This window comes from Chinchilla lanigera, unplaced genomic scaffold, assembly GCF_000276665.1.
Source record: "Chinchilla lanigera isolate Chin_1 unplaced genomic scaffold, ChiLan1.0 scaffold00049, whole genome shotgun sequence".
Classification (NCBI taxonomy): Eukaryota; Metazoa; Chordata; class Mammalia; order Rodentia; family Chinchillidae; genus Chinchilla; species Chinchilla lanigera.
In genome coordinates, this window is record NW_004955450.1 from 11,599,033 (window position 1) to 11,624,118 (window position 25,086).

Genomic DNA, 25,086 nt, shown 5'->3' on the forward strand with positions numbered 1-25,086 from the left:
AAAGATGTAGTATTGACTATTATTTTCTTACTTATATTACGTTTAAATTTGTCTTTTCCTTTGTACTTGTTTTCAGATAATGAAGTTTATGCCTGGGGCAATAACTCCATGGGGCAGTGTGGCCAAGGAAACTCCACCGGTCCCATCACTAAACCAAAGAAAGTGAGTGGCTTAGACGGCATAGCTATTCAGCAGATCTCGGCTGGAACGTCGCACAGTCTGGCATGGACCGCTCTCCCTCGGGACAGGTGAGAGCGGCTCCGCTTTGATAGCAGTAGAAACCCCCGTAGAAACAGAAGTAACTGGACTTCGTTCATAAAATGCCTTTCCGAATGTTTCTGTTATTTCTCACTATCATAGCAGTGCTATCCAGGTTCCTTTTCATTTGAATGCCGAGGCTTTGTGTATTTCTTAAGCAAGAAGTTTCATCCTGTATTTAAAAGATACTCTTAATGCTAAACATTTTTAATTTGTTCTTTATCTTTAGGTAAGGGCTTTTAAAATTAAATCTATGTCGAGGACAATAAATAATTAAAATCAGAATGAGGCTTTATTGATTTAAAATAATTACTAACTTCATTACTCTTTATTTGGTTTGTTTTTTTGGGAAAAAATATTTCAGCCATACTTTTAAATTAAGGAGGCTTTTTTTTCTGGCAGAAATTTAGCTTTTTCCTAAAGTGATGGCCTTATCTTTTTAAACTAATTACATTGGTGAGGTTTTTAGTCAGTAGTAGGATATTGAATTTTACGAAATGTTTGAGTTATTTCAGAGGTTTGTAGATGCATGTGGGCTGATTCGAAGCTTAGAATGTTTTCTGTTTGCATTCTAGGCCTCTGGCTTATTACGATTTTTTTAGCAATTAAAAAATTTATAATCACCTCAAAAAATAGCCTAAAACAACTGGATATCAGCAATTTGTATTAGTATTAAATTTGCAGCTTCCCATTTCATTTGTATGTTGTTGTTTCTCAAAATCTTGAAAGTCTTCACACAGAGGCGTCAAGAATTTTTCTTTTAGAAAGTCTTCACATAGGCTTCAGGAATTTTTCTTTTAATACATTTTAGTGTGTGGTTCTGTAGACTCATGCTAATTTCCTTACTATGAAGTATAAATTTTATAGGCTCTTAGACCTAGAATTTAGGGCCAGGGATATAGCTCAGTGGCACAAGCACCTGCCTGGCAAGTACAAGATCCTGAGTTTGACTCCTGTTACCCACCCCTCCCCCGAAAAAAAAGAGCAACAAAAAAAAAGAACCAGAATTTAGTCGCTCATGTGGCCCAGCCCTCTGCTTTCTGGTCAGGAGCTAGCCAAGCCAAGCCTTCCAGCACAGACGATGGTTATATTTTCTTCTTCTCTTTGTCGTTCTCATTTTTTACCTCTGATACTGGTTTTTAACCCAGGGGCATTATGCCACTGAGCTGCATCCCAAGCCCTTTTTATTTTTGAGTCAGGGTTTTGCCAAATTGCCCTGGCAGGACTTGAGTTTATGGTCCTTCTGCCTCAGCCTCCCAGAGTGTTGAGGTCACAGGCTTGTGCCATCATGCCCAGCTTGATTTCTTCTTAAAGATGACAAATTCTTGGTTCTCCTCAGTCGCTAAAATGGTTTTGTCACCTTCATCATCAGAAAGATTTCTGTGTATCTTGTTGAAATCTCTCGGCCTTACTCTGTTGTGATTTTAGTTTTTGATCATGTATGGAAACTTCATTTTAAGGCTCTTTCACAATTTTCTTACACTTCCTCTAGACAAGTTGTTGCATGGCACCGACCTTACTGTGTAGATCTTGAAGAGAGCACCTTTTCACACCTGCGTTCTTTTCTTGAGCGGTACTGTGATAAAATAAACAGTGAGGTTCCCCCGCTGCCTTTCCCCTCATCAAGGTATGTTATACAGAGAAGGATGTGTATTTTGTGTGTTGATGTGGGCATGTGTATGAGTTATTCTTATTAACATTTGACTTACTATTCTTTCTTGCTTTTCCCCAAATTATATGAAACTTCTGTAGATGCTAGAATAGAGCTAAATTTTTATTCTTAATAACATCTAGGTTTTAAAATGTTATCCATAATTTCACAAGTCACGTTTTAGAAATTGGAATCAGTCATGACTTGACAACATTTTTAATGAGGAAGGTTACCCAAACTGGATAGCACATGTGCTTGTATGTTTTGGAAATTCACTATAGTATATTTGGTTTCAGGGAACATCACAGTTTCCTCAAGCTGTGCCTGAAGCTTCTTTCAAATCACCTTGCTCTCGCGCTGGCGGGAGGGGTAGCTACCAGCATTCTTGGGAGGCAGGCGGGTCCACTTCGAAATCTGCTCTTCAGGCTGATGGACTCAACTGTTCCTGATGAAATCCAAGAGGTAAAAGAAAAGAGGGCTTGGGCGTCCGTAACTCAGGCCACATCTTTCCCTGAAATTTGAGCTTTGTGATATATTCAGCTGTACATTGCACAGCTTCATTGCATGTTCTTTTTCTCATTGTCTTGAAGGGGGTAGATACTTTGGATAACTGATCCTTTAGGACTAAGGTCAGGCGCCATATCTTGCTGCTAACCAGGTTGGGTTTCTCTCATGTGTCACATTATATTACAGTTTGAAACATTTCATTTATTATAAACATGTTCATCTTTTTCACTACAAGATGAACTTCTGAGGGTAAGGACCCACTTTTATTTGTTTTTGTATCTGAGTAAGTAGATTATCTCATCTATCGGGACCCTACTCAGAACTGAGAGTAGAATTCACCAGTGAAGCCATTTGGTCTTAGATTTTTCTGTCTGGAATTTATCATCGTCATCATCATCATGATCATCATCATGATGAATTCAGTGTCTAACTCATTGTAGGTCCATTTAGATTTTCTGTTACTTCGTGAGTCACTTGGCGTTTCAGTGTATGCAGCCAGAAGATACAAGTTGGCTCAGGGAGGAACAAGTGACTAGAATACAACAGTGAGTACAAATGAGTAGAGAGTGTTTGACAACGTTTTCGTGGTGTCGTGATAAAGTTCTAGTTTTTGGAGTGTATGAAGACTCCTTACAGTGCAACCCTAAGACAAAAAGTCTTAAATTAAAAAATAAGCGAAGAATCTTAGCAGACATATTTTCAGAAAAAGATGTACAAAGAGTCAATAAGCACCTGAAAATGTACTCATCACTAGTTACCAGTGAAATGCAGATGAAAACTACAAGACGACACTTCTTCACAACAGCATGTGTTTAAGGTGGTGGAGGAGTTGGAGCCCTCATATGTTGCAGATGGGAATTTAAAAGGATGCCGCTGCTACCCAGTTCCTTAAATACAGAATCACCACATGACCCTGCAGTTGTACTTGCTGTGTACCCAAGAGAACTGAAAACATACGTCTGTGCAAAAATTTGTGTGGGAATACACAATAGAGGCATTATTCATAGTAGCCAAAAGGTGGGGACAGCTGAGTATGCTGACCTCTTGCCTATAAACCTAGCTAATTGGGAGGCTGAGACAGGAGGATCACAAGTCAAAGCTAGCTTGAGCAATTTAGTGAGACCCTATCTCTCTTTTTTTAAAGTAATTGGCTTTTTTTTTTTTCTGTCCTTTTGAGACAAGGGTCTCACTATGCAGTTCAGGCTGGTCTTAAACTCACTTTGTAGCCCAGGCTGGCCTCAAGCTCACAATAATCCTCCTGCGTCAGCCTCCCGAGTGCTGGGATTACAGGCACAAGCCACTGCGCCTGGCTCAAGAGACCCTATCTCAAAATAAAATAAAAAAGAACTGGCAGTGTAGCTCAGCGGTAGAATGCTTGCCTAGAATGTGTGAGACCCTAGGTTCAATTGCCAAGCCCTAGCACAGAGGAAAAAAAGCAGTAATGATACAGATGTGTGCTGGCTGCTGAATAAGCCAAGTAGGGTGTATTTATACAATGTAATATTATTTGGCTATAAAAAGAAAGGAAGTACTGATACATGTTACAATATGACTGACCCTATAAACGTTATATAAGTGAAGGAAACTGATGAAGAAGGCTTCATGTATTTAAACTCCTTAAAGCTTAAAATTTGTAGAATTAGCAAATGTGTAGAGAAAGAAAATAGATTAGTAGTTTTCAGGGCTTTGGAGACAATAGGGAATGATTCTTAATGGACACAGTTTGTTTTGGGGATGATGAGAATGTTCCAAAATTATAAGCAACTCTATGAATATGGTAAACACCACTGAATTTTGTACTGTCAGAAGGTGAATTTTATGGTGCATAGACCATGTGTCAGTTTTTTAAATGAGGGAAAAATAGAACAATGATTTTTCAACTAGAACATATCTTCTGGGGTCAGGATGAGAGTAACGTTAACCTGGGGTTGAGTAGGAGCTGTGACCATTTGGTATTTACCAGAAATGGATAGTGTAAGATTTTTAGAAGTTTAAATGTACTGGTATAAAATAACAAAGAGCAAACTTTAAAAATTATGTTTAGAATTGTCTGTTTATTCCTGGATTCCTAGGAATAAAATAACAAGGAAACTTAAAAAATTATTATTACTAGTTTTTCTCTTCCCTTCTTCCTTCCTTCCTTCCTTCCTTCCTTCCTTCCTTCCTTCCTTCCTTCCTTTCTCCCTCCCTCCCTCCCTCCCTCCCTCCTTTCCTTCCTTTCTTTTTGAGACAGGGTCTTATGCACCCCAGGCTGGCCTCAAACTCATGGCGATCCTCTTGGCTCCTCCCTGAGTGCTGGGATTATAGAAATTACCTTCATGGTTGTCTTTTTATCCCTTGGATTTCCTTGGTAGTCACACCATGTTAGGAGAGCACTTAGAGTGGCTTCTCCCAGGATGTGTATAGGATTACTTCTGTGCATGGCTATTTCCATTCTTCTTTTGTTAACCTTCAAAATTCTAATTGTTTTCTGTTTGCGGCGACCACTGTTGCTGTTGTTTCTTGTGTACTTTCCCACTTTTCCCTGGAATTCTCTCTGATTTTATTTCTTTTTACCTTAAGGAAAAGTGGCATGAAAGTTTTCATATACCTCTTACCCAGATTCTCTTTATGTTAATGTCTTACATAGCCATAGTATAATTACCAAATCCAGGATATTAGTATTGGTTTAATACTACCGGCTAAAGCAAATACTTACTGGAAATTCCATCAGCTTTCCACTAATGGCCTTGCTCAGTTGGAGGGTTCTAGTCAGGGTCCCACATTGCATTTAGTTGTTACAGCTCCTTATCCTCTTGTAACAATTCCTCAGGGAATTCCTTGTCTTTCATGACCTTGACTCTGTGCCTACTGGTCAGTTATTTTATTGGTTATTTTCTTATGATTTGATTGTAGTTACTTTGAGGTTATTTATTTTTGGCACAAATATCACCAAGATAACATGTCCTGGTACACTGTCACCTGGGGTTCATATTGCCATGTCTTTTTACTAGCAGCATTGACCTTGATTGTGTGAATAAGGTAGTTCCTGGTGGGTTTGTACACTGTTAACTTCTGTGAGTCAGTAGAAAATATATTCTTTGAGAATAGTCTCACACTGAAGTAGTTTGGAAACTTAATATCTTGAAGATATTAATTAATAATAATATTATTAGTATTGATTCTAAGTTAGAAATTATGTTCCCATAAAAATTGTGATGTCATTACTTCACTTCTAGCTTTCAGTGTTGTTACACAGAAAATCAATGCTGTTCAAATTTTGTTTCTTAATACATGAATCATCTTTTCTGTCTGCATGGTCCCGCAAGTTCCGTTTATCCTTCACGTTCCTCCATTTCACAGTGGTGTGAACTGATGTGGTTCTTGTTTTACCCGTTGTGGTGGGCATTTGGGTGAACCTTTAAATGAGAAACTCAGAGTTTTCAATGTGAAGAAACAGTCGTGAAGTACTATTGATTTCCTCTGTGCTGTTTTCTGTTTATTCTCTGTCTCTTGCTCTCTCTGCCTCACCCCCCTCGCACTGTCTCGCTCATTGCTGTGGTACCGGCCCTCACGGACCAGTCCTCTTCATTCTCTTTTGTTGGTTTTCCATTTATCCCCTTCTACTTCATGAGAAATTTAGTGTCATGTTTTACCTCTTCTATTGAAATTTAAAATTTTTCTTTTTTTTTTTTAATTTATAAAGGCTTTTCTTTATGCTCTGAGTATTCCTTATTTTAGTAGCCTCCTGTTCAGATTTTGTATTTTTTGAATATAGTACTTTGTTTTTAAGTTTTTTTTTTAACGTAGTTGCTTTAAACAAAAGCAGATTAGACTGTTAATTTTAGTCTATCTTTCCCTTGACAGGTTCTTCTTGTGTTTCTAATGAATTTAGGGCGTCTAGTTGTGTTTAAGAGTTTGACTCTAAAAGACTGTTTAATGTTGAAAGTCCTCTGCACCTGAATGACTTTCGTCAGCGTTGCTGTAGGTGGATGAGCTGGGCTGTTGGAGGACTGGGGGACGACTCAGATTCCCCATAGGCAGGCTCTTCTCATCTACTGCCAGGAGCTGTAGAGGTGGAGCATAATTCCCTGGTGGGCAAGTGAGCTCAGGCGCCTCAACGCGCAGAACAAGCACTTTATCTTAAAAATTCCTGTACGCTCAGTTCTGTGTTACTGCCCTCAGGTGTGTGGGTCATCTCACCCAGTTTTTGCCAATTCTTTGGTTTTAAACTCCTCCCCTAGCTTCTGTTGCAAAAGTACCTACGCCTTAAGGAATTCTACAGAATAAATGAAAGTACTTTTTTATTTTTATCATTTTTAAACTAGAACACAGCTTTTCCAGCTTTAAGTCAGTTAAATACTTGTTGCTTTCTGCTTCCAAAATTTTGATGCTGTCTTTCCCGTACCACTTTTTTCCTTTCTGATCTTTTTGTATTAAGCTCCCCTCTGCCGCCTATTCTTTTAAAAGGGCTTTTGGAAATAGAGTACATTTATTCAGGTCTTAATCCTTAGTCACCTTTGTTGAATTTCCATAACTGAAGTTTAGTTTGATGATAGTAAACAGAGGAAGTCTTTAAAGGTTCTTCCAAGTCTTTAAAGATCAATGTTTTTCATTGGAAGAATTATTAATTGTTCTTGTGCAATTGAGTTTTTCAGTTATTATACTATATAACTGAAATAACTAGAAGCATTGATTAATAGAAAAATTATTAGAGTTGAAAAGGCCTGTGGTGTTTATCTAGACCAACACTCTGATTTTGCTATTGAAGAAGTCAGCGACCCAGAGGGGTTATGATTGTGAAGCTAGGTATTCCTTATGCTACGCTCTCTGCCTGGACCTTTATGTGGCTAAGGCTGCTCACTCTGTAATTCTTAAATGCCTGACCCTCAGAGAGACCAGCAGGAGCTGTGGGCCATGCTGCTTGTCCTTGTTTGTACGTGTGCTCACACAAATTCTCACCGCTGTGTGATTTTTCTTATGTGACTCTTTTCACAGTGTCTTGCTCAGGCCCTGCCCATCAGATTATATTCTATGAAAGTGGATCCTTTGTCTTACTCTTCTGTATCACTTTGCACAGTTCTTTCTATACCCAGCCCTGTGAGCTCAACCTTAAATGTTTGTTGGGTGATGATTATATAGTAACAAATCCAGAATTTGTATTCTAAACTTCTTAAAGCTAGCTAAAGAAGGACTTGCGTACTTTCTTTCTTCACATGCTACCTTCTTCAGACTTCCATGATCCTAACAGTAGATTCACTTTTCCTGTGTTTTTATTTAAAATAGAAGCGGCCAATCCAGTGAATGCTGTTTTCTTTTTGGATATTAGGTGGTGATCGAAACTCTATCAGTGGGAGCAACCATGCTGTTACCTCCGTTACGAGAACGGATGGAGTTACTTCATTCTCTTTTACCCCAAGGACCTGATAGGTGGGAAAGCTTATCTAAAGGACAGGTAGGCCTTTGTGCGGCATCTAAATAAACTAGATGTATCATAAGACATTGGAGTGAGGGGAAATAGAGCTGGTCGGCTGCCGTGTGTTGGTGGGGTGGGACTTGATGTGTCTGGTTATTTAATGTTATATGTTGGAAGAATTGCAGATGTTCAATGACCGCAGGTAAAGCAAATAATAAATTAAATTATTTGGGGCTAATTACTAAAATAACGACTAACTTCTCCAATGCTGATTACTGTGTCAAACCAGAAACCGTTTGGCTTATTAAGTAGCTACTGCTGTTGGTTTCACTGACAGAACTTCTGTCTAAAAAGCTAAAGATGACCATTAAGGAAAAGCATTTGCAGATATGAATATTCTTATTTTTTCACTTCTCTTATTTTAAATTATTAAAATAAGTATATTTTGCTGAACCAAGTAGACTGTTTAGAAATACAGATTTTAGGGGAAAATGGTGCTTAGAGTATAATATCCACCGATGCTTTCCAGTGAGTATTTTCCATTAGTTTAAATTTCAGATGATTTATTTTAAACATTTAAATAAGTAGTCATTGGTAATCCTTTAAGGTAACACTTAGTGTGATTTGTTGACATTTCCTATTCTTTTTATAGTACTTACATTATTATGCACAGTGTGCCATTTTAGCTTAAAGTTTTAGGTATTCTGAAATGGATACAGTAAGAAACCATTAAGTTGTGTTTTTCTAAGTAGTATTAATTGGATAGTTTTTCTCATAATTAGATACTTACTGCAGATTATTGTGTATCAGGTTATTGCATAGATTAGTTAGCATCATTAGTATATTTTCCTGGGGTCCTTTTTGTTTCTCATTTCGAATGTTGTAAACTAATTGTGTGTGTATTCCTGTTTCATTGTTCTTTAGAGAATGCAGCTGGACATCATTCTGACAAGTCTGCAAGATCATACGCACGTAGCCTCCCTCCTTGGCTATAGCTCGCCCTCTGATGCTGCTGACCTCTCCTCTGTGTGTGCTGGCTATGGAAACCTGTCAGATCAGCCCTACGGCACTCAGGGCTGCCATCCAGACACCCATCTGGCTGAGATTTTGATGAAAACTCTCCTAAGAAATTTAGGCTTTTATACAGTGAGTTGCTTTTTCATGGTAGTAAAAAGAAAAAGGAATAACTTTTTCTTAGGGTCAAGGTATTTTGACATTTACTTTATCTTATTTTTTTTTTTTTTGTTACTGGGAATTAAACTCATGACCTCGCGCTTACAGGGCAGGTTCTGTGCAGCTGAGCTAAATCCCTCCCTTTTGTCCCCTCCAAGTAGCTACTTTAGCTCAGGCCTGGTCATTATTGATCTGATACTCATAACTAACTGTGGTATAGCTGTTGTCACTGCTGCTGACTTCTTTTCAGCATTTTATTCCTGGAATAAGCTCTGTGATTTAAAACCCCTTTGGACTTTCATCATTGGCTCACGCACTGTTCTTACCAGTGCCATTCTTACCAGTGTGCACCCTTTCCATTTGGACACGGTGCACTCATCTCCTGATGGTTCTTTGTTACCAGTCTGACGTCTTTAAGCCTTGGCTGTTCTGGGAAGCCTTGCTCGTCCAACCGTGTGGTTGATTATAGCTGCACACTGCTGTACTGCTAGGCACTTTCGGGGTCAGAGTACACTGTGGCTTAACCTTGAATCGTTCTGTATCATTTCATGTTGTCTCCTATACCTCTGCAGGGCTGGGTTTGTATGTTCTTTTTTCCTTGCATAGGTCTAGTGCTGTATTCTGCCCACAGTAAAAGGCTGTGGACTAGGTCTGAAAATTATTCGTGCAGAATTATATTTATTTTTGTTCAGGATTGTAAATTGGATATGATGTTTGGTATTTATAGGAAGTAATGGCTACAAATTGAACAGGAGCAGTGTTATGGTCTGTGCGTCTGTTAATGACTGAAAATTTTTTCCGAAGTTCTAAGGAGCCTGTTTCCTATATTAAAGCAGTGGTTTTCTTTAGGTGATTAAGGCTGAGTAAAAAGTAAACACTTTATGAAAAAAGTAGATAAAATACTAATCATTTTTGGATTAAAATTATAAATTATTATATGTCTAAAATACAATTCAAACCAATTTGTCATGTTTTAAGACTTTAAAATAATAGTGCTATTGGCAGCTTATAAACAAGGGCCTTAAAATGTTCTCATACTCGTAATAACAGGGTCTGGGGATATAGCTCAGTGGTAGAGTACATGCCTAGCATGCACAAGGCTCTGAGTTCAACCCCAGTACCAGAAAAAAGAAAAGAAAAGAAAAACGTAGGAACATTTGTAAGTCTGTTAGAAAGGAGCAGGCTAAAAATAGAATATATAGTTTTATGTAAACATGAAACAGACCAAAAAATAAACCAAAAGATACTTGTACTCATTTTCTTAAGGTAGTTAGATAAATGGTAACTTGTAACTTTTTAAAAATGTGCTTTTGGTATTTTCTGAATGTTTCATAGTGACAAATATTTTTAACAAATAATAATATTAAAATAATATTTTTAACAAATATTTTTAACTTGAAATAATTTGAAACTATACAGAAGATTTATAAGAGTTATTCAGAGAATTCTCCTATACCCTACCAGATTTGCTGGATCCATCCTTTGTTTTCATTTCAAATCCTTTGAGAGTAAGTTGCTGATATACCTCTAATTGTGTAGGGTGTATTAGTATGCGTTTCTTAATATCAAGGACATTTTTTATGTAACAACAGAAAAATTATTGAATTCAGGGAATTTAACATTGACGCCAAGCTGTTATCTAATGTATAGCCTGTGTTTGAGTTTTAGTCACTTTTGCCAGCCTAGTTATTTAAATACAACATGACCAAACAGTGAATATTTTTTTCATTAATTTTTGTAAGGCACGAATTGACTAGTTCAAATGATACCTGCTTATGCAGTGTTTAGGATAGTACAGAAATGAGTGCACTGCCCTGGGGACGCTCGGGGTAAACTGTTAAGTGGTTAATAATTGTCCCAGCCATGTCTTCTATAGCAATTTCTCTCCCAGGTCAGTATGTGGTCCAGAATCCAGTATTGTATTTAGTGGTCATGTTTGTTTAGTCCATTTTTTTTTTTTTTTTAATTTGTTTTAGTTTTTGTTTTTTGAAGCAGGGTCTCACTGTGTAGTCCAGGATGGCCTTTAACTTGCGTCGATCCTCCTACCTCTGCCTCCCAAGTGCTGGGATTATAGATATGTGCCGCCACATGCAGCCTATTTTTTTAATAATTAGAAAAAATTTAATTTCTAAGAATTGTATTCTTAGAAATCTATAAGCATGTGAAAACAAAACCTTTACACAAAAGATCTGAAAAGGAGTAGCATAAAAATGTTTATTTATTGTCTTTTTTTTGAGACAGGGTCTCGCTATGCTGTTCAGGCTGGCCTTGAGCTCACTTTGTAGCCCAGGCTGGCCTGGAACTTGCAATGATCCTCCTGCCTCAGCCTCCTGATCGCTGGGATTATAGGCATGCACCACCACTCCCAGCTATTTGTTGTCTTTGTTTTTTTTTTTTTTTGGAGTACCGGGGATCAAACTCACAACCTTGCGCTTGCCAGGCAGGCGCTTATGCCACTGAGCTAAATCCCTGGCCTATTTGTTGTCTTTGAGTAGTTGCAGTTTTCCTTTTTCTTGTTTTCTGTATTTTCAAAGTTTTTAGAGTTAAGTGTGTGTTACTTCTTAATTGAAAAACAACCTCCTAATAGCTTATTACAAGGCTTATAACAAAGATTTAAACATTGGTGATTGAGCCAGGACGGTTGGCATGCCCCTGTAATCCCAGCACTCTAGGGGGCTGGGGCAGGAAGATTGAAAGTTCAAACCCAACCTGGGCAATTTAGGGAGACCTTGTCACAAAGTAAAATATTAAAAAAGAGCTGGGGAAGTAGTAGCTTAGTACAGAGGCACTGGGTTCAGTCTGCAGTACTGGGAAAAAAAACTGGTAATGGGAAAAAGAACACATGCTTTCCAAATCAGAATCGTTCATGACTGGGCGTTACTTTCATTTGGAAACCTTGCAGATACAATCTTTAACCTGTCATTTCAGGACCAAGCATTCGGAGAGCTAGAAAAGAATAGTGATAAATTTCTATTGGGAACATCATCATCAGAAAACAGTCAGCCCGCTCATCTTCATGAACTGCTGTGTTCTCTACAGAAGCAGCTGTTGGCGTTCTGCCACATTAATAACATTAGTGAGGTATGTGATTCTGTGCTCTTCGTGGTCCTCTGTCAGGGACCTTGGAACTTGTATATTTATTTGGGTATGCCATAATCTCGTACCTTGAGTCTTCTATCATAGTCATTGAGGAACTTCTTTCTCCTCAGAACTCCAGCAGCGTGGCATTGCTTCATAAACACCTGCAGCTCTTGTTGCCTCATGCCACAGATATTTATTCTCGTTCTGCAAATCTGCTCAAAGAAAGTCCTTGGAATGGCAGTGTTGGAGAAAAATTAAGAGGTTAGTCTGGTGTTGAATTGCCATCTAGTGAGTCATTTAAAAGTAAGAATCGTTAGCCTTTCCAAAGCCTGGAGGGCCTGCAGCCTCTGAGTGGAAGAGGAATTGTCTTGAATCTTCTTGAAATATTGACTATTTCTTTAATCTTGGGTTAGGGTAACGATAGCACTAGAAGATTCTAACTGACATGATAAAGGTGTAACTTAAAGGCATTGGATGGTGTAAAATCCAGAAGATTAATTTCAAATGCTATAAAGTGATACTATTTTCTGTTATTTCTTTATCTTTCTCTAGCATTTGCCAGTGTCCATTTTTCCTTCTGGAAAGCTTCCCTCCATGGTGTTCTGTGTGGTCGCAGTCCTGTTTTTCTCATCTCTCTGAACACCATTTTCTCATGAGCTCCGATAGGCCCCTCTGTCTTCAACACTGCCTTTCATGTCCAGGACGCTCTGAACGTGTTCTCAGCCCTCTTTTCCTTTCTGAACAGTTTTATCTAATCGCAGAGCCTTACCCAGCATGTGTTACTGACTCCAATGTAAGAATTCCTTTCCTGAGTCTAGAGCCTTTTTCTAGTTGCCTAACTAGAACCCACAGTGTCAGTGTCAAACGGCCTCAAAGGGTCTCTCTGAAGTCTCCCTGCTAAGGAGAGAGACAAATGAGCTGAGGGACTGAAACCACTTCAGATTAGACATCTCCACACGGTTGTTCCACAAGGAACTAAAATTTAGCATCTTCACACTAAACTTGTCTCTGACTGTTCCTTCCAGCCCTAAATACAATGAAATGTTTGAAATGTTTAAACAGATTTGATTGAAAATCTCTGCCTATAATAAAAACTCTTCAAGAAGTATTTTAAAAAGCTTCCCACACTACAAAGTAACCTCCACAAGGGCAGAAATTTCTGGCTGCTTTGGTCATGGTTGTATCACCTTCACCTAGACTAATGCTTGGTCTTGTAGGTGCTCAGTAAATACTTGAGTCAGTTTCCAAATGAGGATAATTAATGAATGAGAGAGTCATAACATGTGTTCAAACAGTTGCAACCTTTTGAATTGATTGGCATGAAAGATAGGTGTGTTTTCCTACAGAGCGTCTGTTGGTGGTACTTTCTGAAAGTGAGTAAGTACTAGCATGGTGCCAGCTCGCAGGGGCGTGTTCAGTAAAGGGTTGCTGGCTTAGTCTACTCCGTTCCAAGCTAAAGTAGTTTTTCCTCCATTCTTTTTTTTGATTTGTTTGGAACAGTTGTTTACATTGCATCTCTTGCCCTTTATAGATGTGATATACGTCTCAGCTGCAGGCAGCATGCTCTGCCAGATTGTTAACTCCCTACTGTTACTCCCAGTGTCAGTGGCTCGTCCCCTGTTGAGTTACCTCCTCGATCTCTTGCCACCTCTTGATTGCCTTAATAGACTCCTGCCAGCCGCTGCTCTTTTAGAAGACCAAGAGCTACAGTGGCCTCTTCATGGTAAGTGAAGGTAGAAAAAGAGCAAGCAGTGCTTTTGAGGCGCTGTTCGTCTTGCGTACATCAGCTCACATCATACCTGACGCTGGGTGTTTTGTGTAATCAAAAGATAAAATTCTAAGAGTTTATGGTCTACAGTGACATGGGGCTGTGAGGAAAGATGTTTATATAGAGGAGTCATGAGAAGTATCTTTATGGCCATCAGGTTAGGATTCTGTATTTCACTGGGACTAAGACTTTTAGTCTTCAAGGTTTTTTTTCTTCAAATTTTGACAGGTAAAATTGAGGTGCATTTTACGATGCATGATAGGAAAGCCTTGTGTCATAATTTAGCATCGTTTTTCCTTAGAGGTACTTAAAATAATGATCCGTTTAATCATCTGTATTATTAGATTCAATTTAAAAGTTTTCTTTCTTAAATACAGAGTTTTAGTTTAAAAAAGGACAATATGACAGTAGAAAGGTGACCACAGTACTCGGAAGGGGAAGAGGAGTGAGTGGGCGAGGGTATGGTTACTGTTTTGTTTTAGCTTTTTGTTTCTTTTCAGATCCATTTTTGAAATTGATAATTTTCCCAGAAAATGTCACTTTTTTCAAATTTATTGGTATAAAATTGTTCACATTAATTTACAGTTTTAAGAAAATCTCTAATCTATGATTATATCCTCTCTTTTCCTCTTAAAGATTTATCAATTTTTTTATTGACAATTAAAGCCTTGTCCATTTTATTTTATTTTATTTTATTTTATTTTATTTTTTTGGTTTTTCTCCAGTACCGGGAACGGAACTCACGACTTTGCGCTTGCCAGGCAGGCGCTTGTGCCGCTGAGCTAAATCCCTAGCCCCCGCCTTGTCCATTTTATTAGTATTTTCTGCTTTATAATTTTTTGATGTCTTTTTTAAAAATTTCACTGATACCTGTTCTTATCACCATGACTATCAGTTTTAAAAGTGGAGAACCTTTAAAAATAAATGTGTTAAGCTGGGTGTGGTGCACACGCCTGTAATCCCAGCACTTGGGAGGCTGAGGCAGGAGGATTGCTGAGAGTTCGAGGTTCGCCTGGATTAAAAAGTGAGCTCAAGGTCAGCCTAAACTGCATAGTGAAATCCTGTCTCAAACAGGGAAAAAAAAAAAGCATAGTAAGAGAGCATTTGTCTAGGTCTTTATACTGTGCAAGACAACTTTGATTTCAAGACCGAAGAGAATTAAACAATACTGTCATTTAATGTATGAACTCTTGTGTTGATTTTGGAGTGAATGAGCTCAAAGATTCACTAAAGAGACTAAAATTCGATCTGGAGAATAGGAAAATAACCACTTGGGATAATTTTGTCATATATTAACTGTAGCTAGAGAAAAATTTTTCCCATGGCCTATTACTGGTCACTGAGAGACATTAGACCTGGTTGCAAGCTTTAAAATTGTTCCTGTGCTTTGTAGCAGTCCTATATAATTTTGAAGCTTTATCTAATCATCTCCCTGTAAAGGCGATACCCACCATGGTAGCCCAGATGCACTAGAAGTGGGCAGTTGTCCACAAATCCAGCATATATCTTTGTTAATGCTTTTGGCATACTGCTGAGCCCAGCCAAGGAAAACATTAGTTCCCCCATTGGAAAATGGTATAAAGGTTAGGAAAAAAATGAATAATCTGACTTTAACAGACATGGTATAGCTGTGAGAATATACTTAGGCGAAGTGATCTTATCTAACTTATCCTGAATCAGCCTCCTTATTCTTATTTTTGGAGGGGGGTTGTCTTTTTTTTTTTGAGACAGGGTCTCGCTATGCAGTTCAGGCTGGCCTTGAGCTCACTTTGTAGCACTGGTTGGTCTCAAACTTGCAAGGATCCTCCTGCCTCAGCCTCCTTAGTGCTGGGATTATAGGCATGCACCACCATGCCTGGCTAGCAGCCTCCTTATTCTTCCTGAAGAGTATTTCAGTGTTCATCTTAAAATCAGGAATTTTACAAAGAACATTTTTTTTTTTTTACTGTTTTTTACTGTACTTCTCTGTTTTAAATTAGCTTGATGTACCAGAGAATGTATATAGAAAGCATTGTATGTGTCTTGGTTACTTTTCTGTTGTTGCTGAGACAAAATGAGTGCCCAAAATTAGGGAAGGAAAAGTTTATTTAGCTCAGTCCATGATCAGCTGGCTCCAAGGCAGGGTGGCATGGCTGAGGGACAGCAATTCAAGGCAGCAGAAGACAGCAAAAGCAGCAAGAGCAAAAAGGGGGAAAAAGCCTCTTTTTTACCCACCCTTGGGTGGTGTAGCTCTCACACCATCTCCCTGCCTTCCTGTTGCATAGTACGGGGATGTTTACAAAATGAGGACCCTGCCCCCGCCCCAGTCACTTAGTTAAACTTCTAAACTCAAATTGACACAATGAACAATATCTTAGAGCAGCTAGGGCATGTCCTCTACACACTAGGATGTAGAACTGCAAGTTGACACAGTGTATCAACCATAACAATGTTTTTTCATGGTAAAATTAGTTTACTTCAGTAATTTATTGCAATGCAATGGAGTAGACCCATGAGAAAACTTTGGCTGCTAAAAAGTGCCAGATGAAGACATGATCACTAATGATTTTGTCTTTAGGAGGGCCAGAAGTAATCGATCCTGCTGGTGTTCCGTTACCTCAGCCTGCTCAGTCTTGGGTGTGGCTTGTGGACCTGGAAAGAACCATCGCTCTCCTTATCGGGCGGTGTCTTGGAGGCATGCTTCAGGGTTCCCCCGTATCTCCCGAGGAGCAGGATACTGCGTATTGGATGAAAACACCCCTTTTCAGTGATGGAGTCGAAATGGACACTCCACAGCTAGGTAATACGCTTCTCCACATTTAAAATACATGCTTGTGTGTTCTTCCACTGGCAGTTTTTCATATTTTGAGTTTTCTAAAGAAGGCACTGATGGATGATTGCAATATTAGCAACTGTAGGGAAGACATAAAGCATTTAAATCTTTTTGCAGATGAAAGTATACACTCATCATTTCATTTATGAAACAGAAAGTGATTTTGACCGTGGCTGATGGAATGCTAGACAGGTGTTCCTATTAAATCAAAAGCTGTAGTATCATGGGGTTATTCATATACTAAAAAGAATTCCAGTGCCCTGTTTTTACCCCTCTACCAGTCACAAATGATCACCCAAGGAAAAACAGATCTATGTCTACCTTCCCCATATTCCTGTTATATTTACTTCATTCAATTAACTAGACTTAAAATGTGAATAAAATCAACTCTGTTCTTAATGTTTTCAGTTTATAAAAATCTTAAAATTATTAAAATATATCTTTAGTTTAAAAACTTGTATAAAGAAACCTGGTATTGTCTTGTAAAATAGTAAGTGTGTAATAATTCAGTTATATTCTGGGTCAGTATGAAGTTTGATAGTTGCCAAAGCCTCATTTAGAGCGTTTTGTTTTTTTAAATGTGAAAGTGAATTTTGAATGCCAAATACCTTTTTGAAAAGTGAAGAGCCACCGGGACAAATGTAATCATCAGTTGAGAAATTGTTCATGGCATCTTCCACCTTTCTTGGACCATTCTTAACTGTTTTCCTTAAATCTAAACAAACAAAACAAAACAAAAAACTGTCTAACCTCTGTCCCATGGTCATGTGTGTCTCAGGATATCATTTCATTTTGAACAGCACTGTTTTGTTATGCGCGACTGTGCTGCACATGTAGGGTATTCTGCATCCCTGGCCTCTGCCCACCGACGTGCCAGAACTCCCCTCAAGTGCCACATTCTTTTGGGAAGAAGAGTGGTGAACCTGCCTCCTAACTGAAAAACATTAAAGCACTTTATCTTGGCACTGCAAAGGGCTTGAAATATATAACTCCGCATGCATTTATAAACATGGCAAGATTTTATTTGTAGCACTAAAATTTTGAGGTTTGAAATCATTAATGTGAATTTATTGTTTAGATAAATGTATGAGTTGCCTGTTAGAAGTAGCTCTTTCGGGAAATGAAGAACAGAAGCCTTTTGATTATAAATTGCGGCCTGAAATTGCTGTCTATGTAGACTTGGCATTAGGTTGTTCTAAAGAGCCTGCCCGAAGCCTTTGGATCAGCATGCAGGATTATGCTGTTAGTAAAGGTAAGATGGAGAGGATAAGGGGAGTAAATATGTTGCTAACTCGTAATGCAAATACGTATATAACATGTATAAACAGAAAATCACAGAAATCATAATACTACTTTTTTATAGTAAAAGGCATTTTACAAACAACACTTTATAAATAACACTCTAAAACAACTTTTCCCTTTGTGGAAAATACCCTAGGGTTTATTTATTTATTTTTAAAATATACATGTATCTCACTTAAACCCACTATGTAAAACATGGAATGTATACAGTAAATCATTTTACTAAAGTATTGTATGCTGTGTAATGGATCTGGCCTGAGAATCTGTTTATTGAGTCTCTTCCCTTTTGCAAGCCCTGGTGTGTACTTAGAAATCTAAACTCTGGGCCTAATGAGCATTTTCTTCATCTGTAAACCTCTTAACTACTTCAGAGTGCTGTTAAAGGTAGCAGTTCACGATAAGGTATATTAAATGCAGTAGTAAAGTGCTATGCAAACATGGTATTTTAGTTTCTAGTATTATTTGATTAGTAAAATTAATTTTAGGTATCAAATTTCAGATCATGTTCCTGATGTTTTAGATTTATGTTCCTTTAACAGAGTCCTGTTTTGTTTAGAGTCACATACCTCTAATTGTCTTTCTCCATGTTACTCTTTCTTACCCGATTTTTAGTTTTCTTCCATTTTTTTTATTTTCTTGCTTCCATGATTACAGTAGGTTAAAAAGTAAATACATTTTTACTTTTATTGGCTTTTATCTTTTCTAAATAAAATGAACTGAGGTGCATATTATTCAGATCTTTAAAATACCAGTGAGAGGATACCTTTCAGGGTTTTAAATCTCAGCCGAGTGTGGTGGCTCACACCTGCAGTGCCAGCTATGGACCAAGGGAGAGAATCACATGAACTCTGAAATTTAAGACCAGTTTGGGTAACATAGTGAGACACCATCTCAAAACCAAGCAAGCACGAAAGCAAGCACACAAACAAACAGAAGGTTTAATGCCATCCATGTTGTCTCTTAATCATGTATTCATTTTATTGTGTCGATTCCTATAAGGAGTGGAAAAGTAAAGTGATTGAGAAGGAAAATTTACTTTCTAAGATGTATTTTTTATATATTCTAATATTTATATCATTTATTTGGAATGTGCAGTTAGATTTTCTTTATATTACATTATCATTTGTTACATTGCAAGGAGAACTTTTAAAATCTACAAATAAATACAAGGTGAATAAAAACTTGGCAGTTTCTGTATTGCTTGTACCATAGCATGGAATTTATATATTCTGTAATGCTCGATTAAAAGGAGTATAAGTTTAATGATAGTGTTTCAAGAGAACTTTAAAAAATCACATGGAAGGATAACCCTGCCTACATTTGAAGTAGAGCAAAGGGTGTTGCTGTAGTTTGCTCTTTGTTATCCTCCTGGAAAGGGAGTCCTGTGTGATTGTCAGTCCTGGCATCTCTCAGAGTAGCAAGTAGGCCCGTGGGACAAGTGATTCCTTGAGTACCTGAGATGGGTAGATTAAAACAGATGGTCATTGTGAGATTCTCTGTGGCTGTAAGGTTTGTTTTGGTTTTTTAAAAATCAGGTATATTTGTATTGTCAGTGTCTTTTGTCCTTTAAAGGAGGTATGTCTGAACTTAAAGTTTTGACGTAGGCACATAGCAGATCAGGATTTAACTTTTTATTTCTTGAGGTAGGTGTCTTTAGGAACAAATAAAATTAAGGTGGTGCTTAATATTTGCCAAGAATTTTTTTTCAGTACTGGAGATTGAACCCAGTTTTTTCACACTGTGCTACATCCCTAGTCCTTTTCGGTTTTTATTTTGAGACAAGATCTTGCTAAGTTGCTGCTGAGTTGCCGAGGCTGAGCTGGAAATGGGGATCCTTCTGCCTCAGCTTCCCAGAGTGCTGAGACTACAGGTGTGAGCCATCATGCCTGGCTTGGTCTGTTTTTAAGTAGCACAGGCATTTAGTTAATCTGCGGATGAACAGAGTTTGATAGTCACTGTGGAGGTAGAGTGACAGCAAATCTTCCACCGCCATTTGGAGTCTACCAAATGTACTCCATTTTGGCAGTACCATACCGTACTGATGTGCACATGTGGAGTTAAAGAATAGGCACAAAAAGCACCTGGCTGGTCCTCCTTGTGTAATGCTGTGATTTGTGTTTTCGGTGGTATGTACTCATTTCTGTCCATACCTTTCTTACCCACTTAAATGTACTTGTATTCACTCTACTTTCTTGGCTTCAACTATGAGAAACGTATAAATGCAGGGCCTGGTGGTGGGTGCTTGTAATCCCAGTACTCTGGGAAGCTGAAGCAGAAGGATTGAAAATTTGGCCCTGGCAATTTAGCAAGACGCTGTCTCAAAATAAAAGATGTAAAAAAGGGGCTGAGAACGTAGCTCAGTGTGAAGGCTGTGAGTTCCATCTGCATTACCAAAAAAGAAAAAAAAAAAAGATGCCTAACAGTATCATAACATAGATACCTGATTCTTTTTACGTGTGTGTGTTTTTCCTTCCTTTTATCAGTACATGTTTGCAAAACGTAATGAACATACACATAGTGGGGACTTGGTACATATATGTTACATCTTCTTTTTACTTCTCTTTCTCTCCCTTTTTCCTACTGTCTTTTATTTTGCTCTTTAAGTTGTTTGAACTTTGAATGACTCATATAAGAGAAACTATTGGATATGTAACCTCCTTCAGACACCTGATTCTGTCTTCTTCCCCCAGAACTGTTTTTCTGGGGTGTTTTTTAAAGCCAACTACATTTTAAATACATTTCGATTCACTATTGACTTCCCTCTTATTCTCACATTTCATATCTGATCCATCAATAAATCCTTTCAAAATTCATATGAGGGGGCTGGGGATTTAGTTCAGTGGCACAGCGCCTGCCTGGCAAGCTCAAGGTAGTGAGTTCAATTCCTGAAAAAAATTGGTACCGGAAAAAAAACAAAAACCAAACCAAAACAAAACAAAACAAAATTCAGGGGCTGGGGATTTAGCTCAGTGGCAAAAGCGCCTGCCTGGCAAGCGCAAGGTCGTGAGTTCAGTTCCCAGTACCGGAGAAAAACCAAAACAAACAAACAAACAAATAATAAAAATAAAAACAAAACAAAACAAAACAAAATTCATATGAAATTCATAGACTGCAACCATTTTTCCTATGTCCGTTGTTCTCTGACCTGAGCCACCATTGTTAGTCACTTGAGTTAGTATGATAATGACTGCTGCTGTTGGCCTTGTAGATGGTTCTCTACAGTCAGAGCTTTTTAAAATTTTTTTCTTTGCTCTGAACTACATTCTCCATCCTTTTTTATTTATTTACTTTGAGACAAGCCCTCACTAAGTCTCTAAGTTGCCCAGGCTGAGGTTGATTTTGTGATACCTCTGCTTTAACTTCCCAGTATTGGGATTACAGGCATGCACAACTACAGCAGGCTTATTTTATCTTATTTTTTTGAGACACGGTCTTTCTGTGTAGTACAGATTGGCCTTGAACTCACCATGTAGCTCAGGCTGGCCTCAAACCTACTGCCTCAGCCTCCTGAGTGCCGGGATTGCAAAATGTGCCACCATGCCCAGCTAGTCAGAGAGCTTTTCAAAATACAAGTCAGTCAGATCATGTCATAGCTCTGTTCAAAGCCTTGTAATACTACTTCTCTTTTTCCTGTAAGTAAAGCCTGGAGGATCTGCACTGGCCTGAAAGTCAAGTGTCACCTGGTTTCTAGCCAGCTCCCTGGTGTCTTCTCCTACTGTTCGTATGTGTACACACGTTGCTCCAGCCCAGCCACACTGACCTCCTAGACCCTCTAGTTAGGTCCTCTGCGTGAGCTGTCCTGGGGGGTGCAATTTTCATGTGGTTTCTTTCATGTGACTTAAACTTCTGCTTAAATAGAGTCTTATCATGAACTTTCTCAGATCACTCTGTAGAAAACAGTAATCACATACAATCACATATGGTAAGATATTCCCTTTTCTTTTTATGCTGCATTGTTTTTCTGCATAGCACTTACCTATCGTATCAGTGTTTTTATCACTCATGCCACACCTACTCAGCCCTCACTGAGAATATAAATCCCATGAGATCAGAAACTTAAGTTTCATTTACCGGTGTTTTCCCAGTCCCTGGACTAGTACATGGATTTGTTAAGTACTGTAACTATTTAGAAAGAGGATGAAATTCAGGTATTGGGTGACTGAAGCTATTAAAATATCTCTGAGCTTTTTGCTGAGCCATTTTGAATGTCAGTGCATCGTTTTTATTTTCAGATTGGGACAGTGCAACTCTAAGTAATGAGTCGCTCTTGGACACTGTGTCTAGATTTGTTCTTGCAGCACTTCTGAAACACACAAACCTGCTTAGTCAAGCATGTGGAGAAAGCCGGCAAGTAACTTAACACTATCCTCAGACAAATATTTGCTCTCATGATGTTAGAAATTAGGTAACTTTTCTCTTTTGTTTCTTTATTTAGATACCAACCTGGTAAAAGCTTATCAGAAGTATACCGTTGTGTATACAAAGTTCGAAGTCGTTTACTTGCTTGCAAGAACCTTGAGCTTATTCAAACCAGGTCATCATCACGAGACAGATGGGTAAAGTTGGAAATCAATTTAATGTCTGTGTTTTTCTGCCAGCTGTGAGAGACAGCTCCAGATTGGTTTATGTGGGGGAAAAAATGTCTTAATTGTTGCAGATGTTCAGTAAATGTGGAGAGTTTGATCTCTAATGAACAGGATGAAAAAGTAGAAGATTTGGAGTTTATTTAACTTCACTTAGAACTGCTAAGAAAGTTTATGGAGTTTTAGCCTGCACAAATAATAATAAAAAAATTGTACCAGTTATAGGAAATATTCTTTCTGTGCTGGTCAGATTGCATTTGAATTATCCTGCTTAACTTGTGGTGCCGGAAATTATGAAGGACATTAACAAATACCTCAGATTGAAGAAAGGTCCAAAAATAATCTTACATAAGAACTGGAAAATATAAAAAATGTTCAGCCCAGAGAAGTGAAAATGAAAGAGGGAAGTTGTACATGAAAATAGCCCTACACACACACACACACACACACACACACACACACACAGAAGTTGTACATGAAAATAGCCCTACACACACACACACTCTGAAACCACTTATTCAGGTAGTCCAGAAGTAATTCTTGTGATAAAATGCTTGGTATTCCTGGTAACACGATCCTGTGACTGTAAATACAAGCCTGGGTGCACGACCTTTAGAAATGCTTACTTTTAAGCTTTACGTATCAGATGCTTTGTACTTCGTTGTTTAGTTCTTAAATCACGATGTCTCTACATTTGTGTTAGAACAGACTTTGGGCATACACTGACTTAATATGTGTGTGGGTCTGACTGTTTGAGAATGATTTCATATGCCATTTTGTTGAGGCTCATATTTGAAATTCACGTATTATGGGGGTAAATGGCTTACACACTACTATGTGACTCTAACTGCTTAGAATTCCCATCTCTGTGAAATTCCTGTTATTTATTGATTATGGATCTGAAGATACAGAATTTTCATTTATGTTTTATATTGAAATTTCTGAGAGAAATTACATACCTTTATGGTATTTGTGATTCTCTGAGTATGTACCCATTGTAAGGATTCTAGGGGATTCCTAGATAGCATGGCCATTATGAGAAATAAAGCTAACAGAGTTAAAGGAAAACTATTTTAAATGTAGAATTAATAAACTGTCCATAGGGTAAAGAGTACACCTTGACACCACAACAGCATCAAGATTACGTTCTTTAATTACCTTCTCTGCTTGGTGCTTTGCTCACCATAACTTATTTAAGTTGCTGCTTTGTAGTTTGTGGCTGAATAGGGATGTAAGTATGAGTCAGTTTATATCTTGACATTTTAATCAGTATACCAGAGAGAGCATGAATATATCCAGGTATAGATTTCATGTGCATACTTTCTAATCTTTTAAGATTGATCCATTATATCTTTTGTGTTTTTGTTTTAAAATTCATGTGTTATTATGGATACCAGCAATACGTTTATGATAAAGAACTAGAGTTCTAGGAAATTATAAAAAGCTTGTGAAAAATATATTCATTAGAGTTTCTGATAATCTCTTTAAGATCTCAGACAACCAAGATTCTGCAGATGTTGATCCTCAGGAGCATTCCTTCACCCGGACCATCGATGAAGAAGCTGAAATGGAAGAACAGGCTGAGAGGGACCGGGAGGAGGGGCATCCAGAACCCGAGGATGAGGAGGAAGAACGGGAGCATGAAGTGATGACGGCTGGCAGTGAGTACACCCTTCTTCCTTTAGAGATAGTCACCATGGCATCCTTTTCCCTAGGAAAGCTGACTTGAGATAGGAGAAGTTTCTCTATAGCTTTTCTCAGATGACCCGATACTCTACTGGTGATGTGAATTTACATTAGCTAACATTTCAAAAGGGTACTCACAACTGAGCTTGTGCCACTCCCGTGCTATTGGGTTACAGGTCCAGGCCTGAAAAGCTCTGGAAGTAGGCACTGAAGTATTAGAGCCTCATATGAAATGACACACATGTGTCACTGAACAAGGTCATGCAAAATGCATCTGTACTTATTAGGAGAGCCAAACTGTTTTCCAGGTGTAGAACTTTTACAGTTATTTTCAACTACATTGCTATTTCAGTAGGGAGAAGGAATGTATATGAGAATACCATTGTGTGGTGAATAAACTTCATACTTTTATATTCCAAAACTACAGATAGTTTTTAAAGGTAATTATTTGTATGTTGAAAGAGAAAGGGCAAAGCTTTTCAAGCATTTATTAACATCTCTGGAGTGATTTCACGGTTCCAAATTAGAGTATGTATTCGATCTGTATCCTCAAACATTATGGCCAACTATGCAGTTGGGGTTGAGATCATCTGTATATGTCAGTCACCTGGACACTTACTTTATTATCAATTTATTTGTGTTCTCTATACTTCTGAAAATAATTTTGAGATGTCCAAACAAGACTAAACACTACTTAAACGAGAAGAAAACGATAAGGTTCAAAAGGAGAAAACTGGTTTGGAGATGAGGACGGAGAATAATTGTATTTTTAAAAACAAGGCTGAGCGAATTTTTGCAACTGAACTTAAACTTAGTTCAGAAATTTCTAGATTTTAATTTATTTTATTTTATTATTTTTTTGGGGGGGGT

At 38.1% G+C, this 25,086-nt stretch overlaps 1 protein-coding gene across 6 annotated transcripts in view; it reads left to right on the forward strand.

The window, feature by feature from the left end:
• Herc1 (HECT and RLD domain containing E3 ubiquitin protein ligase family member 1) overlaps positions 1-25,086 on the forward strand; it is a 194,748-nt gene that overhangs the window by 73,788 nt on the left and 95,874 nt on the right. For all 6 annotated transcript variants that reach the window (XM_005393785.2, XM_013518840.1, XM_013518839.1 and 3 more), the window contains exons 10-22: positions 77-248; positions 1,751-1,885; positions 2,206-2,371; positions 7,725-7,850; positions 8,736-8,957; positions 11,913-12,065; positions 12,194-12,326; positions 13,597-13,788; positions 16,391-16,612; positions 17,724-17,897; positions 22,180-22,294; positions 22,383-22,503; positions 24,020-24,191. In XM_005393785.2, coding sequence (XP_005393842.1) covers positions 77-248; positions 1,751-1,885; positions 2,206-2,371; positions 7,725-7,850; positions 8,736-8,957; positions 11,913-12,065; positions 12,194-12,326; positions 13,597-13,788; positions 16,391-16,612; positions 17,724-17,897; positions 22,180-22,294; positions 22,383-22,503; positions 24,020-24,191 — 2,103 coding nt within the window. The remainder of the gene's footprint in view (positions 1-76; positions 249-1,750; positions 1,886-2,205; positions 2,372-7,724; positions 7,851-8,735; positions 8,958-11,912; positions 12,066-12,193; positions 12,327-13,596; positions 13,789-16,390; positions 16,613-17,723; positions 17,898-22,179; positions 22,295-22,382; positions 22,504-24,019; positions 24,192-25,086) is intronic.